This window comes from Pelobates fuscus, chromosome 8 (genome assembly GCF_036172605.1).
Source record: "Pelobates fuscus isolate aPelFus1 chromosome 8, aPelFus1.pri, whole genome shotgun sequence".
Classification (NCBI taxonomy): domain Eukaryota; kingdom Metazoa; phylum Chordata; class Amphibia; order Anura; family Pelobatidae; genus Pelobates; species Pelobates fuscus.
In genome coordinates, this window is record NC_086324.1 from 162,921,955 (window position 1) to 162,944,424 (window position 22,470).

Below are 22,470 nucleotides of genomic sequence, written 5' to 3' on the forward strand. Positions count from 1 at the left end.
AGACAGGAACCTATTTAAAAATGTGTTTGACTAGAGTTTATTTCTTTTGGCTTTACTGAACGTTGCTACCTTCTGCCCCAAGGGAGTTCAGCCTCTCTTCCTTGGAAAGCTTCAGTATACAGCCCTGTGCAAAGGTGCCCTCCTGAAGATACTCCTTTAGTGACCAGGGGTTTTACTTGCTGTGACGCTAGCGGTAACAAGATTATGCCATCACCCTTCTTTTTGTAGGGACTCAATGAGTAGCTGGCTGGGCAGGCACATACAGAGCATAGAGTTATAATTAATAAAAAATGTTTATTGTTGTGGGCCTTATATGCGACCATGTAAAAAATGTATCTGTGCAGACTGTCTGATATCGTGTAATATGACACGGGCAGATGGGCCTGTTGCCACTCTCAAACTGGCGTTATCCGAAGGCATCAAAGAAGCTGTTAAAGCTCAGCTCCTCTGGACAATTTGTACAATGAGTTCCTCCTTCATGTCCAGTGCTACATCCAAATCCTCCTTTGTTTTTAGTGAAGGTAGGGTTTCTCGGCTGCAGTAATTACCTCTACCTTTAGAGTTTGGGATACAGATAATCATTCAGAATCCCTCTACCAAAGAGGTTCTAGAGTTCTTCAATTAAGGACTAAGCTACATCACCTCAGAAGTATGTCTCCGTGCAAAGGATTTGATATAGAGGAATCTAGATTTGTCAGCTGTATTATATGATGCCTCCAGTTAACCGTTGTCCAATATGGGATCCTTCCCTGGTTTTAAGAGCTATGAAGTCTTCACCCCTTTTAACCATTAGAGTGGCACTGTTAAGCCAAACAAATTGGTTTCTCCTTTGGTCAGTGAATGTCATGCATAGGAAATACGTAAGACAAAGTGGTTCCTACTTCTGTTTTAAAGACAACTACAAAGATAATAACATTGAGAGAGGAAACCATAGGAGACAGGTTTAGCCTGACAGTGCTGCTCCACCGTGAGTCAGAAGGGTATCAAATCTGTAAGCACAATCTTGCATAGAACCCTGTACTCTTTTTCATAAAATCCTCGAAACTGTTACTGAATTTAGTCATAAAGTCACTTATTTTCTCTATGCGGAATTTATTCTTACAGCTCTAAGGCTTGTCGATCAGAATTAAGACTCCGATATGAAGCTTTCTCCTCTTGTCCTAGTTAATGTCTTGGGATCTATGTCTATAGATTTACTATCTGGTGTTCTTCTGATATTCTGTTATCTTAATGGACCAGAAGAGATCTGCCTCTACAGAAGCCATCAGCAGATGGATAGTCTCAGTTTTATCCAGGCTGCTAGGCCTCAGGGGTTACAGTGCCTTTAAGATCTTTCCATTAGAGCCCTTTCTCCCTCTCGAGCGGCAGTGGCCAAAGTCTCCCTGGAACTTATATGTAAAATAACTTCTGGGTCCTCAGTCTATACTTTCATCAGGCTTTTTTTTTTTAATTTGTCCTTATGTGTGTTGTCATTTTTGAATTGATAATTTGGAAGTTTTGTGTATTTCATTGCCTCCTTTGGTTATTGCCCATTGTTGTGCTGCTATGGAGATGGCCAGAAAAAAGGAAAATGTGTTCCTACTTACAGTAGTTTTCTTTCTCTGGTCCCTGGCGATGACCGCACTAAGATCCCGCCATAGGATGTTAGAAATAAGACCGATGGTTGGAGGGGTTACGTATACCTTTTTTTTGTTTTAATTAGGTTTAGGGATCGGCCGATATTGGGTTTTTTTGAGCCGATACCGATATTCTGTGAACTTTCAGGCCGATAGCCGATATAATTTGCCGATATTCTGTACATTTACCATTTTGGAAAATAAACAATTTCTAAAGGTAAATGCACAAAATATACATGCCACGTGTAGTGGATGCAGTGTGGTTGTGTATTGTGGATGCAGTGTGTTTGTCTAGTGTGGATGCAGTGTGCGTAAAGTGAATGCTGTATATACTAAATGCAAAGTGTGTTTGTGTAGTGTGTGTTTGTGTAGTTTGCATTATATAAACACACTACACAAACACACTGTGTATATAATGCAGTGTGTACACAAACACACACTGAATTATATACACACTACACAAACACACTGAATTATATAGTGTGTGTGTATAATGCAGTGTGTTTATATAATGCAGTGTTTGTATAGTGTGTGTTTATATAATGCAGTGTTTGTGTAGTGTGTTTATATAATGCAGTGTGTTTGTATAGTGTGCATTATATTATATACACAGTGTGTTTGTGTATATAATGGAGTGTGTGTGAGGGGGCATTTATTAAAAAAATATTAAAATTATTTTTTATATTTAATTATTTTTTGTTTCCTCCCCCCTCCCTGTTTTATACTTGGCCAGGAAGGGGGATATAGCAGTCCCTGGTGGTCCAGTGGCATTGGCTGAGCTGTGAGGGGGTGCGGTCAGCAAGCGTTTACTCACACTGGGGAGCTGGATGAGCTGCTGGGAGGTAAGTCTCGCGGCCAGCGTGCCGTGCGGAGCGTTGCCACGGTAACCCATAGCAACGCTCTGACGGCTGCGGGTCTCGCAAGATTTATTCTGGGGAGCTGGAGGGAGGTGAGTAAACGCTTGCTGCCTGCCCCCCCTCGCCCCCCCTCTCCCCCCCCCCCCCCCCCCCCAGGTCTGCCGGGCTTGTAATGAGCCTGGCGGTTCTAGGAGGCATTATCGGCAATATCGGTATCTATATTGGCCGATAACGATATTGACGAAAATACTGAATATCGGCCGATAATATCGGTAAAACCGATAATCGGTCGATCCCTAATTAGGTTCCTGTCTAATTAGGGATAGGGAGGAGCTACCTACTGTTGTGCTGCCATGGCCTATGACCAGGAAAAGAATTACAGTAAGTAGGGATACATTTTCCTATAGCCACACTTCAGCACCCAGATTAAACTACCGTTATCAATCAGACACCTTTATGTATCCAAGTTCTACACAGAGCCAAATATTGTAGTAAAATGCAGATCATTTATTTTCCTCATTAGATTTCTTTTAACATCTATTAAAGTCCAGATTAGACTGTGTTACAATACAGTTATGACCACTTGTCCTTTGCGTAGTTATTTGGCACTTGTGTATAAAAGTAGTGGATTATGGTTTATTTAAACAAAGTTCTAGTAGCCAAATAATTCTGTTACATCATGACTTGTAAATCAACTACTCTTTACATACAACATAAAGGTCAGTTAGCTTATTCTGACAAAAATCCCTTTAAACTGAAGTGTAATTATACCCTGGAATATATTATAGAAACACATAGATAATCTTTTCCCTTTAAACTAGTGGATTAAAACCGAGCACTCATGGTTTTCCAACCAGCCGTTTAAGAATCAAATATTAAACTGTTTGCACAGCTTTTACGTAAGAAAAATACTGTAATGTGTAAAACCAAAGTAATCAATTCAGAGTGAATATTGCGAGGTGTGTTGGTAACACAATTTGCATCCCATAATGAGTAGTGTCAATCTGTCTCAGAGTGCATTTGCTGGCTGCAACGCATCACCAGCTGGTAGAGAGTTTGACTCCAGCAGCCGAAACAAACTTGCTGTGCAGTTACTGTCGAAGTATTGTACCCCCTAGTCCAAATGCCTGTCATCTTCCGCGTTTAGGATTGGTGTGCGATCGGATTCATCACCGGACTCTGACTCTGCCCGTTTTGACATCTTGTTTAGTGTTCCACCCTGTGGTCAAGGAGAAGGCAAACAGTTTCTGTTAAAACCATTGAGATAAGACATTCACATGCAACCCAGACTCAGCAATGAAGAAAATAGATCCCAGGCAATTTCCTCTAAAGGTTAAATATCACGCCAGCTTTACTTTCCTCCTTGATGGATTGAACAGATTCAAGTATTTTAGATGCGAAGTGCATTATATACAAATAAACAGATTTAATTTTCAGTTTAGTATCAAATCATCTGTGTGATGTGAGACAGGTCTGATCCTTTTCTCTCACCATCAGTGTGATTTTGCCATTTTCTTGAGAAGTGGTCTCTCAATTTACTTACAGTAGCCCACTCTTATTTGTAACAGAATCTGACTGCATCGAACATTCTTTGTTTAGGTCCCAGCAGGCACAGCCCAGGCCATGTTTCCCTCCCCAATTACCTGTTTCTTGTCCACTATATTCAGGATGACAGAGGTTGCTATACACGCTATGGTATTTGCCAGCATGAATATCATCATCTGCTGCCAACGCCACAGTGGGATCTTTCTTTCACTGTTTAGAGAAAAACATAAAATGTATCATTAAATGTGTCAAGTTAAAAGGTAAACTTTTAACTGCTACTATGACAAGCAGAGCCAAGTTCTAAGGAGCTCGATACTCCAAACAGAGCATGTAAATAAAACCTGACCCACTTCAACAACTAAAAAGCCTGCCAGGACATACGTTGAACATATTCATCTTTCTACTTTAGCATGTATTTTCTTTTATCTTCAATAATAATGTAATTTTAAAATGTAATTAAAAACAACAACAACCAAAAAAAAAACACTTTGGCTCAAGGTAGCTTGGGAAGACAGACAATCCTACAACACCTAGATGTCTTCTGTTATAACATAGAAAGTGGTTTACTAAATGTGCATGTTGTGATTGCTAGTCTCTCTCTTCCTCTTTATGCCAAAATGTATCCCCTGTCAAAGCAAAAAGAATAAAAAAAAAAAAAATTAGGAGAAGTTAAATCAGCACCGATCGGCTTTCAATCTCCAGGAAAGTGAGAGGTCAGCCCAAGATGTGAGTGTATAACTTGATACCTGGGTGCCTAAAGGGCTGGCTTTGAGTGGTGTGATTTATACAAATCAATTCAGTTCTAGGCCACAATGAGCCGAGAATTAATGCAAGCCTCCATCACAGTGTCAGTGTTCAGATGGACCCGTTAAACACAAAAAAGCACCATAAAAAGTGAATGTAGTAACGGTGCAATTAACATTTAGGTGTCACTAGAGCCCCATTTAAGGGTGTTCCCCAAACCACCCCAATAATGCAGCAGTTTCACTTATCAATTTTCTGATCAATGCTGTCCAACTTTGGGCAGCAATGCAAGGATGTGTGAGCAGGTCTAAAGATCCTCCAGTCCATTCATCATAATCACTAAAATAAGCTGTGTGTATTTTAGAATTACCTGGATTTAGTACCAAGGATTTTGCCTACAATCAGGTTTGACAGACCAATTCCAATCATTTGTACAGAGGTGGCGAGCCCCATGGCCGTTCCCAGGGTAGCTTGTGGGACCACGAGGGGTATTGAAGGCCACATACTTGCCTGTAAAACAGAATGAATGCAAAAGTTGCTTAATGTGACTGTTCAAGGTCACATCCACAAAAAACAGGGCTTAGACTACAGAAACATCTATATACGTTACCGCTGCAAATGAATATGTAACTCCAAGCCACAAAGTGGATACCAGTGGTGGAACAAATGTAAAAGCCAGGAGAGCAAAGACCGGAAGTGTCAGAATAGCACAAAGGGCAGCCAGTACGCCTCTCATTCCTACGTAGTCCTGGGGAAGGGGGGAAATGGACATTATGTAGAAGCAGATTGTCCATCGTTATATTAATCTAAAATAGACATTAGATACTTGTGTACAATTTGAGCAGGAGGAATTCTGCTTCCAATAGTTTGTCTCTGAATTGCACCATACTCAGTTTGGTCTTTATAGTCCAACAATAAATGGAACTTCCCCATGCTCTCACGTACGGCAAGTTCAACGTTCAAGCAATATCCTATTTTAGTTTATAAATCAAGAACACTGGGATATTTAGAATCGCTATTTATTTGACATTACTCACAATTAATATTCCAACGGCTGCTGACAGTACCAAGGAGCTGTCATAAACTGCCCCAGCGACGTAGGCTGCTGTCTTCTGGTCATAGCCCTCATATTTATCCTGGATGAACTTACTAAAGGAGAAAAAAGTGGTAAAGTTGGTTACAGACTCAAATTCATCAGATTTGAAACGGACACTTTACGCATAACCACAACCTTAACCCTCTATAACTCGAAGTTTTAACCCTAACCCCAATTCAAAACCTTACCCCTGCCTATGAATCACTTTTTTTGCAGTTTTACATCCCCAAGAATGTGTTTTAAAAAAATGTTGTTTTACATCCACAAGTTGTCTTAAAAAAAATGCAGATTGAGGGACACTGTATAAAATAAATATTTACCTTGCATCTGCTACAAATGGGAATACGCCGTTGTAGAAGAACATGATGGTAAGAACTAGCAGCCAATAGCGTAATGGTAAGTGTCGAACATCCTGCACTCGCTACAGCAAACAAAAAACAGTAGTTTGGAATAAGGTCATAATATTAAGAATGGAGGATTCACAACAACAATTTAAGCTCTGTGCAACAATGTAATTAATTACTACACAAAGTATTTTTTTGTTTATTACAAGTACACGCATAGTTGGTTGGGACATTTTGGGAACATTGTGTACAGAATGCTATTCAAGAACATTCAGCAATCCTTTGCAAAAATAAATGTTAAAAAAAAAAATGGATGAGTTTGCAAAATTTTAGAAATTATATGGTTATCCCTGTTTGTTTGTTTTTTTGTAAAAGATTGTAAAAATGTTAGCTTACAAGGACATATAAATATTTTGGTGCACACAGGTAATGAACCAACATGAATATAGAAATGGTAATATAACCAGTTTATTGCCATTTCTTCTGCTGGCAATTTGAGAAATGCAGATTCTCAATACTAGCAGAATTAAAAAGTTTACCTATATGTAGTCCTAATAGCCTGATATAGAATTACATGGTGAAACCAGAAATATGCAACATTCCAGTGTAGCGTAACCAGCTTACCACTTTCTTTGATTCTTCCTGCATGGCTCCATCTAATCCCAATTGCTTCATGCCGACTTTATCCAGTATACTAACTGTGATTGCTGCCAGAAAGCCCAGTACGCAAAGGATGGTTCCTAAAACAAGAATAGAAATCCTGGACACATTCTATTTAAGAGGTTCAAGCCTACAGTCTTCTCAAGCTGACAAAGTTCCAAGATTGCTGGCCAGGCTATAGCGGATTTCCATTTTAGATTGGATTGCAGAGTAATGGATTAATTTTTCTCAGGGTTCTCACATACATGACAGATAATCTTTCTGGACAACTATAGACCGTGGAGACTTACCTCCCCAGAGAGTCCACTGGATGCCATAGTGACTCTCAAACTGTTGAGTGAAGAAGAAATTCAAGACACTTCCGAGCCGCGAGAAAGAGAGAGTCAGACCAAACGCCAAAGCCAGTTCTTTCCCTTTGAACCAAAAGGCTGTAACTCTGTTCTGAACAACTACAGAGGAGAGATGGAAAAACATGAACAAATCAACACAGCAACGGGAGTTAAAAAAAAAAAAATAAATTGTATTTGGTTTTATGAGGGCAATCTGCAACATACCTCTTTCAGCCCAAGTGACTAACTTATGAAACTAAGAGAGCTGCATTCACCAGAACATGCATATATTATAATGATGCTGCTGGGGCCAAGTAATGCTGTTCATTCGATGCTAATTAGTGCATGGGCAATAGGCTCCCAATGCTTTCCTATAATAATAATTTTTTTTAAATTTTTTTTTAAAGCATTGTTTTGGCTGAGATCATCAAGACTGATTATCTCAGCCATAGAGGCAGGGCCAGCCACTGCAAGACCGGCACAGCATGTACAAAAAGATTATTAAAATCAAATTTCCCATGCAATCAGAGGAGGACCAGTCACAAACAGACACGCACTGATGGACACAGTGTGAAGGACAAGCTACTTGAGCGGTTATCCGTTCTCAGTACTCTCTTGCACCCTATTTTTTTGCTCACCAAAGTTTAAAGGATAATCCAGGCATGGATTCCTTGCTCACGGTGCCTAGAGAGGTATCGACTATAACTCACTGACGAGGCCTAACAAGGTCAAAACGATCGTGTGGGTTTGCTTTATCTCGTGAAGAAAGAGATCTGGACCGCCCCTTTGGATGAGATCAGTCTGATATGCAAATGTACTTGGTGTCACGGGGTCATACTAAAAATTACAGAAATGGCGAAGCCCACAAACAGAGGCACTAGATACTCTTATTACCAGGCCTTAGAGTGGCCGGACTTAATGTAAGACACAAAGACAAATTTAATAATAGCCGAGGTCAGGAATATAGAAATATGAATAAGCTGAATAACAAGCTGCTTGGGTCAGGATACCAGAAATACACGTAGTCAAATATAAGCCAAGGTCAATATCAAGAGAGACTTACTATAAGCACTAACGTGTATCAAAGTAGAAACCAAGATAAGGCAATGAACAAGGGCCCAAACTAGCATCATATAGGCTAACATTTGTTCTGGTTGGTCCACTTCATCTCTGTGACTCCAAAATGACTGACAATGGGGTCGCCTGGGTGACATGGTCACCACCTTTGAATTGATAAAAGACGCGCCAATAAAGCGGGCAGCATCTAGTATTTTGCAGGAAAGTAGACAGCTGTGTAGATTTCGGCCTGAGAACCAGAAGAGGGTGCTGTTCGTGTAGTATTTGGCTCATGCTGTCCAACGAAAGAGAGAGTGTTGCAGACTCGAGGATAGGGTACGTTTGCTATACCTTTTTGTAACGGCTCAAGACCCAAAACAAGCTTGAGATCTGAGTGGGAACCAACCAAAGGAATGTCTACTTGAGCTGTTGTCCATTCTCAGTATTCTCTTGCTCTCCTCAATTTAAAGGGTATATCAGACGTGAATTCATTGCTCACAGTGCCCATAGGGGTATCCCTGATGACTTACTTGTCAGTGAACCATTTCCAGAACCAAACAACAGCCGCCCGGTTAGCATTAGAGGTAGCAGGTATGGCGTTCCTTTGAAGTGGGAACCAAGTGCAAATATGGCCGAGCCCAGAACAGTCAAAAATGAAAAAAGGAACAGTCCAACTAAAAAAGAGAAAAACAAAAATAGCATTAAACACCGAATATACAATAGCTGAAAGTATATTTTAGGCACTTATGTTTACTTCCATTTGTACTATGTGTATCCTGTAGTAAGAGACTCTTATTAATAAAACAAAAATGTAAGTTAAATGGCTGGAATCTACAGACCATCAGTGGACATTACACATTACTAAGCGAGGTATCAAATGTTCACAATGAGTGGTGTGGGCACATTTTTATGAATGTTGAAGGAAAAAGGGGTTCTAAATAAATTAATCTACAAAAAAACATCAACTTTATTTCAATCATCTTCAATTAACTTACATCGGTTTCCGAGTTTATCGATGAGGTAGCCAGCCATTATCACCACTAGGGCATTGCTGTCGAAATAAATTAAAAATCGTAATCTAGTCATTATCAATTTCAAGAAAGTGGACAAATAAATACATCATTAACCTTATGCTACAAATCACAATAACCTCACTCAACCACAAACAGGAAACGTTCTGTTAAAGCGAAACAAATGCATGAAACCGCAAATATGCTGAAAAGCACCAACCCCAATAATAAAAATGCAAATGAGGCAATGGAAAAAGTGCTCTACAATTCTGCCCTTACAAAAAAACTCTTCTAACAAGTGATGGTAGAAACTGCAAGCGTATTCACTAAGGTGTACTGCTGGGAATTCAAAGTGAATTATACATTTTAGACCAGAGCAGCCCAAACGGAAGCCATTCTTGTTTTGGAGAAGGTTTGACTGTTCCATTTTGGCTATTTTTACCTAAAATTTGAAAACCAGAAATTCAAACTTTAGTAAATAACTAAGAGGGGTAAAAAAAAAAATATTCTGAGGTTATTTTGATGTAGTTCCCACTAGTTGAGTTTAGTTCTTCCATGAGCAGTGTCGTCAGTACTTACGTCCACGCGTAGATGGCGTAGAGTAAATTATACTCTTCAGGGCTCATCCCCAGACCATCCACGCAGCCCCCACTGTGGTTAGTGGAAGTCCCATTTTGAAAGGTTATGTTCTGCAGACATAATAAAAGCTCAAATCAGTCTTCACCGACAAACTGAACACATTTAAAAAACAAACAGGCACTACGCAATGTGGCATATATGTTAAGAATTAGTTAGGGGTAGACGCACACAAGCAGAGTTAATTACTAAAGTGGGAATTCAAAGTGAATTTGAAATGTTTGGCCAAAGTTTCCAGACTGGGAGCATTGCGTAATTCGAGAACTTTTTTCAATTTGACTATTTTGACTTAAAATTTGAAATCACTTTAGAGAATAACCCTGAAGGTTATTCGTTAACCAGGATTGACCAGGAATTGCAATTTCTAGGCCAAATAGAGCTGCAAAATATCCGTGTTCGAGAGGTTTTACAGTTTTGGCTCTTCTCGAGTAACATTTGCAATTCTCTGGTTTGCTCTCAAGTTGGGCAATATCTGATTATATATATATAAAATCAAAGAGGGAGACTTTATTCATTTGTTGGTATTTGTTGGCCCTGATTTTCAGAAGATTTAGTCTTGTATTTATTTACATAATTAGGAAATAAAATAATCTAATACAAATATTGCCGTAATGTTTTAAATTCTAGTGAAACATTCCAGCAGCTTTCATTGTTTATCAGGTTTTCAGAGATGTGTTTGTAGAAGATGTATGGGTCAAGAAAGCAATTTAAAGACTGCCAAGGGAAGGGTTTGGGAAATAATTTGGAAAAGTAAAGCGATGGGGAGTGTAGACGGGGGATACCTGCCTTCAGGTGTAAACCAGGATGTTAGTGAGAAGCAGCAGGCAGTGTGATTAAAAAAGTGTGATTTGTTCAGGATTCAAAGTGGATTCCAAATTCTATGGTAAAATGGTCATAAAATATCAATGTTTACGTCAAAGTAGCTGAAGACATAATTGACCTGGAGAATATTTCCAAATTTGTTATTTTAACTTAAAATCTGAAATTTACTTTAAATTCCTAACAATTGAATTTTTAATGAATGGTCCATAGATAGTTATTCTGCAGCCTCTTCCTATCATACACAATAGACATTATCTATTCTGCCTCCATATTTCACTTTGTATACACATATCTTTCTAGATTTGGCTACGATCGAAGATTCATAAGAAAGAAATACATTACTAAACATTTTGTTTACACAATATTAAGCGGTCAGTGCGGTCTTGTTAAGAGATAGACTCGCTAGATACTCACCCCCTGAAACTGATCCTGAAGCACACTCGGGATATCAAAACAGAAATAAGAGCCAAACGTGAGCAGGCAGGTGAAGAAAAGAACCAGAAACCGATAATATGCTGAAGAAACAAGAAGAAACATACGTTAATACATGCATGGCCAAAAATGTACACCAATTAAAGGGCTCTGGATTCTGTCCTTAATTGGTTATTCCAAGTACCACCTGTTTTTGCTCTCCATAAGTTTAAAGGGTAATCCAGACGTGGACCCCTTGCTCACAGTGCATAGGGAGATATCAGGTATGCCTCACTGATGATGCCTAACAAGGCTGAAACGATTGTCTGGGGTTGCTGTGTCTCTCGTGCAGAGGGAACTTGCTGGCATTTCGGATTACAGAGATGTTCCCTCTGTAATGGCACAAGATGAGCTAAAGCCAGCTTGAGAACTGAGCAGGGACCCACCGAAGGGCAGGCTATTTTCAGCTGCTGCCCATTCTCAGTATTCTCTTGTGACCTGTTTTTTTGCTCTCTATTCCAAGTGCCATGACCACTTGGTGCCTGGAGTCTGTATATTCAGCATTTCGCTATGAAACGCGGCACATACAGTCTAACCCCGTGGTTCCCAAACCAGTACTCACGTCCCCCTACCAGGATTTAGGGATTACCCAGTTGAGTCTCCGGTGTTTTTTGGTTTGTTTTTCTGAAAACACCCCCCTCAAAAAATTTAAAAAAAAAATAAAGTGCCTATTACCATGCCAAGAAACACGTTCTGTGATTAGGATTCAATTTGATTTATTTTTTTAACCTCATACTCACTTTCTGAGCTTTGAATTAAAATAAAGGAAAAATGCAGAGATGGACAAAAATCGTATTCACCCATGCCCTAGCAGATTAACCACATCACTACACAGCAAAATGCACAGGAAAAGACTAAGCATGTTACAGTCGCAGTGTGTTCCAAAGTCCTTCCTTAATTTGACATCTTGTCGTGACCAAATTCAGAAGAATCACAGCTGGCAAACTGCTGACGACCTGCATCACATTGTGGGTTAGAGGGGACCTTTTGGATATGGGTAATGAATAGTTTCAGTCATTAACCATGGCATGATAAAGTAGGCACCCCACATAAGTGTTTGTCAACCTTTTCAATAAAAGGTACAAATGAATGTCTAACAAAAATTAAATCCTAATTACCCACTAGGGCTGGTGGCAGTATTTTTACTCCAGTTTGCTGCCCTCTTGTATTCCACATCACCCTTCAGTCTATTTACTTTCATGTCAAACTATCTTCATTCTTTCTCACAGTCTTTTCCCCCAGTGTATTTTACTGAGAAAACCATTTGTAATAAAGGGAATGTATGGGGTAAGTTACAGTAAGTTGTTCTGGGTTTGTTTGTATTGGTTAATAAATGAATTGTCAGGTATTCAAATTAAATATCACATTTTATGGTCAGTAAAAGTATAACAGACTGGGACCTTTAAAAACATGAATTTACTTTGTGATTTGTTTTGTAGTCTGTCACTGTTTGTCCTATTTAAACACTGGACAATAATATGACTCTTTATAAAAACCATCACTACTAAAAATAACAATATATCTAATGTCATTAGTATAATCATTTAGCAGGTATTGAATTAAAACTCCCTGCTCTAATGAAAGAGTTAACTCCCAGTGAAAAACCCGGAAAAATACGGGATCACGTGCTTCCGGGGGACATTTAAATAACATCACATGACTTTCCACCACGTGATCAAAAAACAAAAAAGCAATTAAGAAATCACACACACACAAAAAAACAAACAAAAAAAAGCAAGGAATGCAAAAGGATACTTACTTTTTTCAGCTGTGACTGCCATTGCTCTTTTTGTGTACGTGTGTCTGCAAAAATATGTTATATTAATATGTTATATTAAAGAAGCATGCAATCAATTCCATGAACACACAATGATTTCTCAATCCCAGGGATACAATCATTGAGTCACTCAGTCCTAGGAATACAATCATTGTAATAAACCAGGAGTGGCAAAAAGGGGCCCGGTTGTAAAAACTACAACTCCCATGATGCAGCTGGGAGCTCCCCTTTGAACCACCCTGTACTGAATCTCAGCTGTATCACAACTACACAAAGGCGAAGGTAACATCACTTAAACGGCTATACCACAATCTACACAATGATTCCACTGTACAATAATCAACAGATGTATTGCAAACACACAGCAATGAGTTCAATCACTATGTGTCACACAAAGCCCAAAAATAAAGTATCTGTATGTAGCTGGATCACAGGCACCAAGGAGGCTATTAAATAGTTAATAAACACTTTCATTCATCAATATAAAAATACCACATTTATACAGGAGGATAAATAGCAATAATACTGCACAAACAGATTCAAAGTAACAAGGAGTGTGATAGATACAGTATTACTATAGTTATAATGTATCATTGTGTGTGTGATAGATACAGGAATACTGTAATGATAGTGTGTGTTACTGCAGAGATACAATCTCAGAAACCATGCTAAATCCCTTTACTTACATCACTGCATGTGTCTGTCTTCTCACCAGATCTCCAGAGTGAATCCCTCACCAGCTACCAGCAATCCCCTGTATACACAGACCTGCCTACAACTACTTACAGCGCCGCCTAGTGGACATTACAGCAATAATTAGTAATGGGAATCCATGCAATGTGGTTCACTGGTTCCACCCTCAGACAGTTTTTCCTGTTAGTTTTCCCAAGTCTCTCCACTTTCCTCCATAAATAAGCAGGGCTTGTCCTGTTAAAGATCTATATCAGGAGGGCCAGATCCCCAGGTATTGTGGAACTACAACTCCCATGTTGCCTTGGCAGCTTTAAATGGATCCTATAGTGCCAGGAAAACTTACACATTTTTGCATTCCTTTATAAATACTAGCAATAGTCAAGGGAAAATAAGACATTCAATTTTTTTATATGAAGAAGTTTATTTACTCATGTTGACCAATTGTTTCCCCTTTCTTTTCCTATCCCCTTTCCTTTTATGTGGACTTGCCCTCACTTCATCCCTTCTCCAAAATGGCGAACACGGGCTCCCCTGAGCCGGATTGAGGCAGTGGAGGCTCCAAGATGATGCTGTACGTCATGGGGGCGGGACAACGTAGTACATGAACCATGGCGGGCGGGTCACACACGCATTTCTGCCAACCAACTCTGACCACCAATGACATTGAGGCAAAAATGGTGCCAAAAATTCGGCCTATTACATACTAAATTACCCCATTTGTACCCAATAAGAAAATTAGAGAGATCTCTAAAAGACTTTAACATTGGACAATGCGAAGCAAAGGGAAAAACTGCAAAGCATTTAAAAATGAAGGATTCACAAGACCACACTCACAGCTGACTGAAGAAGCGTGAAATGCGTTTCGGCCATATTCAGGACTTTTACATTGCTATATATTTTATTTTACATGTTATATGTTTATATTGTACAAATACATTTAATTATTTTAATAAGTCCCCTGGAGCCTACAGCATCTTCATAGGGGTAGTGCCATTCTCACAAAATTGGCACAATACTATTACACCTCAGAGCCGGGATTGCCAGGCTCTGAATAAGGTGAGAACCAAAACAAATATGTGGGATACAGCTGGACAAATCTAAAAAAGGAACATAAAGAAAATATAGTGTAATACAGTAAATGCAGTCAGTTATGCGCCACACATAAGTGCACTCACAAGATTACGGTGAATAATGTGCTCACAAGGTGCCTCCCCCGAGCTTGTGGGGGGCTATTTGTCCCACTCTCCACTCCAAGGTAGCAGATGTTACACAGGACTCCAATAGATGAGGGGAATTGTAATTTTAGCCCTTGTTTGGCTACAGCGACTACTGCATCTGGAGTCTCTTGGGAATCTCTCTCTATTTACAAATTGCTTTTTAAATGTGTCTTGATGCTGAGGCCTTTTACCAAAACAGAATAACTTGGGAAGGGTTCATTTTTGGAATTGTAGGGGAAATTAGATATTTAATGGTATGTTTGGTTCTATGAACTTTAGATTTCACTTGGTCAATCCCTTAACCTCTTAAGGTCCAAACTTCTGGAATAAAAGGGAATAATGACATGTCACACATGTCTTGTGCCCTTAAGGGGTTACGGACCAAGGATATGAAGTGTCATCAATGTGCTCCATCACGACCCTGTGCCGGTATGAAGCCTGCTCAATACACCCCCTGCTGCCACTAAGTGAGTATGGCATCCCATTTATCTGGTGCCTTGTCTCTGACTCTTGTTTGTAGTTTTATGTAATTCTGTTCTCTTGTTTGACTTTATTTGAATGTTTGTATCGAGAGCAGACCCCCCTTATCCCCCCATCTAATCATCTCCCAACATGACCTTTGAGCCAGTGTTGCCTAAATGGCATCTGTTATCATTGCTTTGTTTGACACTTTCCTTCTCTAGTGTCTACATGTGGGGGGAGACTTCAGGCAAATGTTTCTCTTTTATTAGAACAATCATCCTGTATATAAATACTTTGAGCATTGCTGATAGATCCTTTTCCTTTTAGCTTGTGGTTTCTATGGATGTTCTCTGTACTGTGCTCTTTGAATACATTAACCGTATGAATAGCAGTAAGTCGGCAGTTTCCCAAACAAAAGGAATCGGAATTTGCAAAAAGTGGTAAATCTCATAATGTAACTTTTTTTTTTAGCTGATGCAGCTCCTTCATTCCTACAATGATCAAAAGACACCATCATACTCTGTTACACAGGAATAGTGTGGTGTTCATATCTATACAGACCCTCAGCTTGTTGAGCTGGTTTTAGATTTATTTTCAAGTTGGAAATGGTCAAACAAAACAAAAAGGACATTTAATTTCCCAGATGTATTGCAGTAGGACTGGCATTAGATAGGTTGGTCAAGGTTCTATAAATCCTTTAAACAGTGCAGAAAAGTCAAATATGGTGTTATAGAGCAGAAAGCACTGGTTTTAGTTATAGTGTCTGCTGATTCTGATTTGGGGTATATTATCATTATTATTATTCATAAAGCACCAACAAACTCCACAGCGCTGTACTATGTCACCTGTTATTGGTGAAAACATGGATTGCATCACTTGCGCATATAGGAGTTAACCCCCACCTCTCTCAATGTTCAGTTACATCCTTCACAATGCATTCCTCGTCTGTGTCACCTTTAAAATGGAATAATAATAAGCAAATCTGCTTCAGATAGGAAATCTACCCTCTCATTGTCCTAGCAAATTGTAGTCCTTCGTGAAGGTTTGTTTTCCTCTTGTGGTAGATTAGCAAATGCTCATGTTCAGTATGCAGACAGTCATTTAAGGTAAAACTATAACCTACAACAAGGAGCGGACTGACCACTCGGGCAGATCGGCTTATGGAGGGAGGGCTGGAGGCAGTCAGGGGCCTGCCTGAACTGCTCCCAATCCAGCCTCTATGCCATCCTGCACCCAATACAGCCCCTATCCCTCCCTTGCTCCTATTACAGCCCCTATCCCTCCCTTGCTCCTATTACAGCCCCTATCCCTCCCTTGCTCCTATTACAGCCCCTATCCCTCCCTTGCTCCTATTACAGCCCCTATCCCTCCCTTGCTCCTATTACAGCCCCTATCCCTCCCTTGCTCCTATTACAGCCCCTATCCCTCCCTTGCTCCTATTACAGCCCCTATCCCTCCCTTGCTCCTATTACAGCCCCTATCCCTCCCTTGCTCCTATTACAGCCCCTATCTCTAACTGCACATACTACAGCCCATATGCCCCGTGCTCCCAATCCAGCCTCTATGCCATCCTGCACCCAATACAGCCCCTATCCCTCCCTTGCCCCTATTACAGCCCCTATCTCTAACTGCACATACTACAGCCCATATGCCCCGTGCTCCCAATCCAACCTCTATGCCATCCTGCACCCAATACAGCCCCTATCCCTCCCTTGCCCCTATTACAGCCCCTATCTCTAACTGCACATACTACAGCCCATATGCCCCGTGCTCCCAATCCAGCCTCTATGCCATCCTGCACCCAATACAGCCCCTACCCCCCCTTGCTCCTATTACAGCCCCTATCTCTAACTGCACATACTACAGCCCATATGCCCCGTGCTCCCAATCCAGCCTCTATGCCATCCTGCACCCAATACAGCCCCTACCCCCCCTTGCTCCTATTACAGCCCCTATCTCTAGCTGCACTTACTAGAGCCCATATGCCCCGTGCTCCCAATCCAGCCTCTATGCCATCCTGCACCCAATACAGCCCCTATCCCTCCGTTGCCCCTATTACAGCCCCTATCTCTAACTGCACTTACTACAGCCCATATGCCCCGTGCTCCCAATCCAGCCTCTATGCCTTCCTGCACCCAGTACAGATCTTATCAACCTCCTGCAGCCACTACAGCTCGTATCATCCCTGCACCTGTTACGGCCCCTCTCCCTCCTGCACCTCCAGCAGCCCCTAACCTTTCTCAGACACACACACTGCAGACTACATGACTTCCTTCCAGTTAGAAAACCTATCTGGTCCGGGTGAATGACCAAAGACAGAATCTTTATAAGATCGAAGCATACATTTTCATATCTAAATTAAAGGAACACTATAGTGTCAGGAAAACAAACTTGTTTTCTTGACACTATCTAATCCCTAGGTCCCCCCTCCCTCAGGGTCCCCCTCCCGCTGGGCTGAAGGGGTTAACACCCCTTTAGCAACTTACCTTTATCCAGCGCTGGGCTCCCTCAGTGCTAGTGACCCCTCCTCCTCCGACTTCAGCTCCCGAGTGGAGCCGAATGCGCATGCGCGGCCAGAGCCGCGCGCGCATTAAAAACGCCCATTGTAAAGCATTTCTCAATGCTTTCCTATGGACACTCTGCGTGCTCAATGCGATTTTCGCATTGAGCGTTCCAGAAGCGCCTCTAGCGGCTGTCAGGAAGACAGCCACTGGATGCTGGATTAACCCTGCAGTGTAAACATAGCACAGTATATCCGTCTGGGCCCGGAGCTTTACTATATTCAAATTCGCCAATTGCGTGCTGGACCTCTGTCTGGTCAGTCTGCTGAATCAAGATCTTTAGCTGTTTCGGTAATATTGTCGGGATATTTAAATTGTTTAGATAATTATCTATTTGTAGAGATGTTGAATTATCCTCCAAATTATAGAGACTTTCATAAAAACTTTTAAACACAGTACCAATTTCTTCTGGTTTTAAATATGTCCTACCATCTTTTATTATTTTATAAATGTTATTGTCTATTTTTGTTTTCTTTAACTTATTAGTTAACAGCTCATCTACTCTATTATTTCTATAGTAGAATTTGGTTTTTAGTCTACTTAAATTGGATTCTATTCTTTCAGATATTTTTATATTTATCTTTTCTCTATATATTTTAATTTTCTTTTCTTAATGTATTGTAAAATTATCTTTATTTTGGCCAGTAAGATTGTAAAATTCAATGTATAAATCTGATAGTCCGCAGTTCTTTCTTTTTTGACTTGCTATTTTAATCCAATAACCCCTTATTACTGTTTACAAGGTGCTCCAAAGACATTCAAAAGAAATCTCTTCTGATTTTCTTAAAAAAATATTTAGAAATTTTATTAATGCAGTGGTACCTCGGTTTACGAATTCAATGCGTTCTCCTGGACGTTTGGTATTGCAAAAAATTTGTAAACCGAAATGTGGTTTCCCATAGGAATGCGTTGAAAAACAATTAATCCGTTCCGGAGGTCAGAAAAATGTCAAAATGAGCCGGCATGGAAACCAACCCACAGTAAAAGGCATGCAAACGACGAAGCTCAGCTCCCTACCTTTCCACTGCTTGAGAAATGCACTAAAAAAGTCCCAAAACCGCTGCAAAATATTTCCAGAATAGCTCCAAAACTCGATGCAAAAACTGCTCCAACACCTCCACACTTGACGCCACATGCTACCCACAGACTCCCACATGCACGGAGGGGCGCTATATACCTCCTGGGGAAACTTGCTTCATATTGCGAAAAAAAATCGTAAACCGAGGCATTATTTTCAATGGATTTTCATTTGTAAACCAAAAATGATGTTAACCGAGGCATTTGTAAACCGAGGCACCACTGTATAGTCTATGTTTTGTTTAGATTTTAATAAAATATTACTCAGTCTCCATGGGGGAGGGGTTCTCTGGTACTTATCCTTTATATCCACTATCACCATATCATGGTCCGACCACGTATTATTTCTTATAATAATTGATTTTATATTCTTTACTAGCTGGGTATCCCCCAAAATCATATAAATTCTAGCGGCAGAACTATGTGGTGCTGATCTGTGTGTATAGTTTCGATCTGCTGGGTGGAACTATCTCCAGCAGTCAAATAAATCAAACTTTTTTTTAAGTCCAGGAAGAGAAGCGTGTCGCCCTTCTTACCCAGCAGCAGAGTGTGTTACAGGAAGTGGAGACAACTGGGCTCACTCTCTAGCGACAGTGTATAGTCCAGGGAGAGAAGCGTTTAGCCCTTCCTCCCCAGCGGCAGAGTGTGTTACCAGGAGCAACCCCAGCGGAAGAGCTGGCATCAGAGCAGAGCGCAGCTGGCCTCTGCCCTACTTGTCCCGTTATTCCAGAACCTGCCTCCCCACCAGCTATAGCAGTCGGAGACCTAATAGACTGGTCCTGGAAGGACATCAAGTTGCCAGGTGTAGTGGATGGGACTGCGGTCTCCACTGACTCCCTCCCAGCCGAAGAGCTGACATCTTTTCCTTCTTCTTGAGCCTGACCACGAACAGGCTAACCCAGCTGAAGTGTTGGCTATGGGGCAGAGCGCCGCTGGCCTCTGCCCACCAAGCACGGATGGCTCCATAAGTGAGGTCCAGGGAACAGACACAACCGGTCTCGTTCCCCAGCAGCAGTGTATCATGCAGTGAGAGGGGACAACTGGTCTCTCTCCTCAGTGGCAGCCAGAGTTACTGTAACGAACCGTTTCACTTACAAGAGGATAAAACCCGTTTAGGCGATAATCCCTTTTAGATACACCAGCAGCTACCATAAGCACCAACTTCCCGAACTCCCAAACTGCACAAATTCACCAACTCTCGAACAGCAGACACACTAACCCTGGAAGCAGCCGAACAGGAAAAGCAATATGAACAGCTTACACTCCTGGCAGTCGGCATACAGTCCCCTTTCCCCCCAAGAAAGAGACACACTCCAGCTGCAGGGTTAAACAGCAACAACACTGATTTATTCACACACAGGCTTATATGAGATTCTCCCATGGGTTTACAGTACACCAATCCAGTTTAAGGTACAACCCACACATCTCCTCCCTCCAACATATCTGTTAACACAATTAACAGGGACATAGTTTTACCCAAGTTTTGGATGTACCCTAAATACTTGGGGTACATCCACAAATCCAATATCTCCAGATAGCCCGTCTGGAGGAACAACATATGTTAAAATCAGCCCATTCGGATAAACGGTTCGGGAGTTATGGGACTTTAAAGTATTGACCGACCGCATGGGTAAAGTATCCGAAAACAGTTCCATGCATTTTGGCCCTGCGGTCGGTCACAAACAGGTGAATGAAACATACGAATTACTGGTGTTATGGAGACTAAGGGGAGTTCGTATGAATCCCCTAGTTCGTACGTTTCTTTCTACCGAACGGCGGGCCGTTCGGTAGTTTCCCCACGAAATCCTGGAAGTCTGGAGGTCTCAGCGGTGTTTGCCTAGTCGAGAGTCCGATTTCAGTTCCAGACACTCGACGGCAAAACACCGCTGTTCGGTAGTTAAAGATGGCCGCCGCCACGTGTTAGTTTCCTGAATGGCGGCCACCCAGGGGACAAAGACCACACTGCACTGATTGCCAATTACCCGTTTGCAACATTGTTGCAAACGGTAATTGGAGGCACACTTAGTCCTGGGTGGTCTGGTTGTTCGGTAGTTTCCTCAATACAAGGAATGGAGTGATTCTACCGAACAATCAGATGAAGGCTGCATATATATATAACCCAGGTTAACTGCATACATAAATACATATACAATATACAGGCAGTACAATAGAACATGCTTCACAGTCTTAAAGGGACAGTAGTCCCAAAATGTCCATCGCTGATTTTAAAGGGCCAGTAGCAGCAATATAAATTATACATGCCCAAATATAGTCTTTAAAGTGTAATATGTCCAGGGGCCATAGTCAGCGGGCAGGAGGCTAGCAACCAGGCTTCTCCAGTTCACAGTGGCGAAGTTGGTTTCGCCACAGTTACAGGGAGAGTTACAGGGAGAGGAGCTTGTCGGTCCCTCATCCCAGCAGCAGCAAGCATCCCTGGGAGTGGAGATAGTCGAGATTGCTGCCCCAGAGTCAATCATGGAGTGTCTTTATTAAAACCGCTTACTTGCAATCGATACACCACACGGTTGGTTCCTTCTCTCACTCTCATTGTTGCAGGCTGGGAGGAGTATGAGGTCTGTTCCACACTGGACTCCAAGGTTTCTAGGGGTGTTTTGTTTTATTTGGTGCATTGGAAAGGTTATGGATCTGAGGAGCGTGTTTGGATCGCTGCTGATAGAGTCCATGTTCCTTGTTTTGTCCGGTCACTCCACAACCGGTTTCCTAACAAGCCGGGAGCCGAACCTTTGGGGCGTCCAACCCCTTCACATTAAGGATCCAAAATGGCGCTGACCGCGAGGTCTCATCCATTTGTAGCCCCGCCGCCAAATATTATGCAACGTCAACGCACACGCACGTTCTGGGGTCCGAGGCCAAGCTATGACCAATCACAGCCCAATGAGGAGTATTTAAACCCCAGAATACGTTAGTTCATTGCCCTGTCGTAGTTTCCGTTCCTGGTATCCAAGAATGCGTTTTCCTGATCTTGTTATTAATATTCCTGTTTTTTGACTTCAGCTTCCTGACTATTCTAATTTCTGGTTTCCCTGACTTGGCTTTATTATTGATCTTGTCTATTTCCGGCTCCCTTGACCTCGGCTTTCCCTTAACTATTCTCTATTCTTCAACTTATTAACCCGGCCATTCTTAGGACCTGTTTACGTTCTGTCTGTTTTTCTATTCTATGTAGATTTTACATAGTTCTGTGTGTTGGATCATATAGTTGTCATGACACAGTATGGTTCTTTTAGCCCCAGAAGGTGCACATTTGTTAGCGCTAAAACATGCGTCAGGTTCTCTGTAGTTTTTCATTATCTACACAGTGGGAATATTACTTTATATTTTCTTTTGGTGAAGGTTCTTTTTTGTTTTATAGTGACTGTTATCAAGGCTTTAGACCACAAGGGGTATATATAGTTAACTATGGCCCTTGCTGAGTCTGGACCTTCCTAGCTATAGAGACAGCTTCATAGGATTGGTTTCATAGTATATAGGATAGT

General features: G+C 41.2%; 1 protein-coding gene across 1 annotated transcript; it reads right to left on the reverse strand.

Moving 5' to 3' along the window:
- Nucleotides 1–2,979: 2,979 nt before the first annotated feature.
- On the reverse strand, nucleotides 2,980–13,731 carry LOC134571917 (major facilitator superfamily domain-containing protein 1-like). The gene is made up of 14 exons (XM_063430607.1): nucleotides 13,650–13,731; nucleotides 12,946–12,989; nucleotides 11,130–11,230; nucleotides 9,837–9,946; nucleotides 9,243–9,298; nucleotides 8,778–8,921; nucleotides 7,153–7,311; nucleotides 6,827–6,942; nucleotides 6,179–6,279; nucleotides 5,800–5,911; nucleotides 5,373–5,510; nucleotides 5,133–5,272; nucleotides 4,117–4,228; nucleotides 2,980–3,692 (listed from the first exon to the last, which is right to left on the reverse strand). The coding sequence occupies exons 2-14, from the start codon at nucleotides 12,965–12,967 to the stop codon at nucleotides 3,588–3,590; spliced, it is 1,416 nt and encodes a 471-aa protein (XP_063286677.1). The 5' UTR covers nucleotides 12,968–12,989; nucleotides 13,650–13,731; the 3' UTR covers nucleotides 2,980–3,587.
- Between the last annotated feature and the right edge of the window lie 8,739 nt (nucleotides 13,732–22,470).

Coding starts and splice junctions, on each gene's coding strand:
- LOC134571917 (XM_063430607.1), bottom strand. CDS start 12,967: ATGGCAGTCACAGCTGAAAAAA. Junction 5,912..6,178: donor CCATTTGTAGCAGATGCAAG/GTAAATATTTAT, acceptor TTTCTCCTTTAG/TAAGTTCATCCAGGATAAAT. Junction 4,229..5,132: donor ATCCTTGGTACTAAATCCAG/GTAATTCTAAAA, acceptor TTCTCTAAACAG/TGAAAGAAAGATCCCACTGT.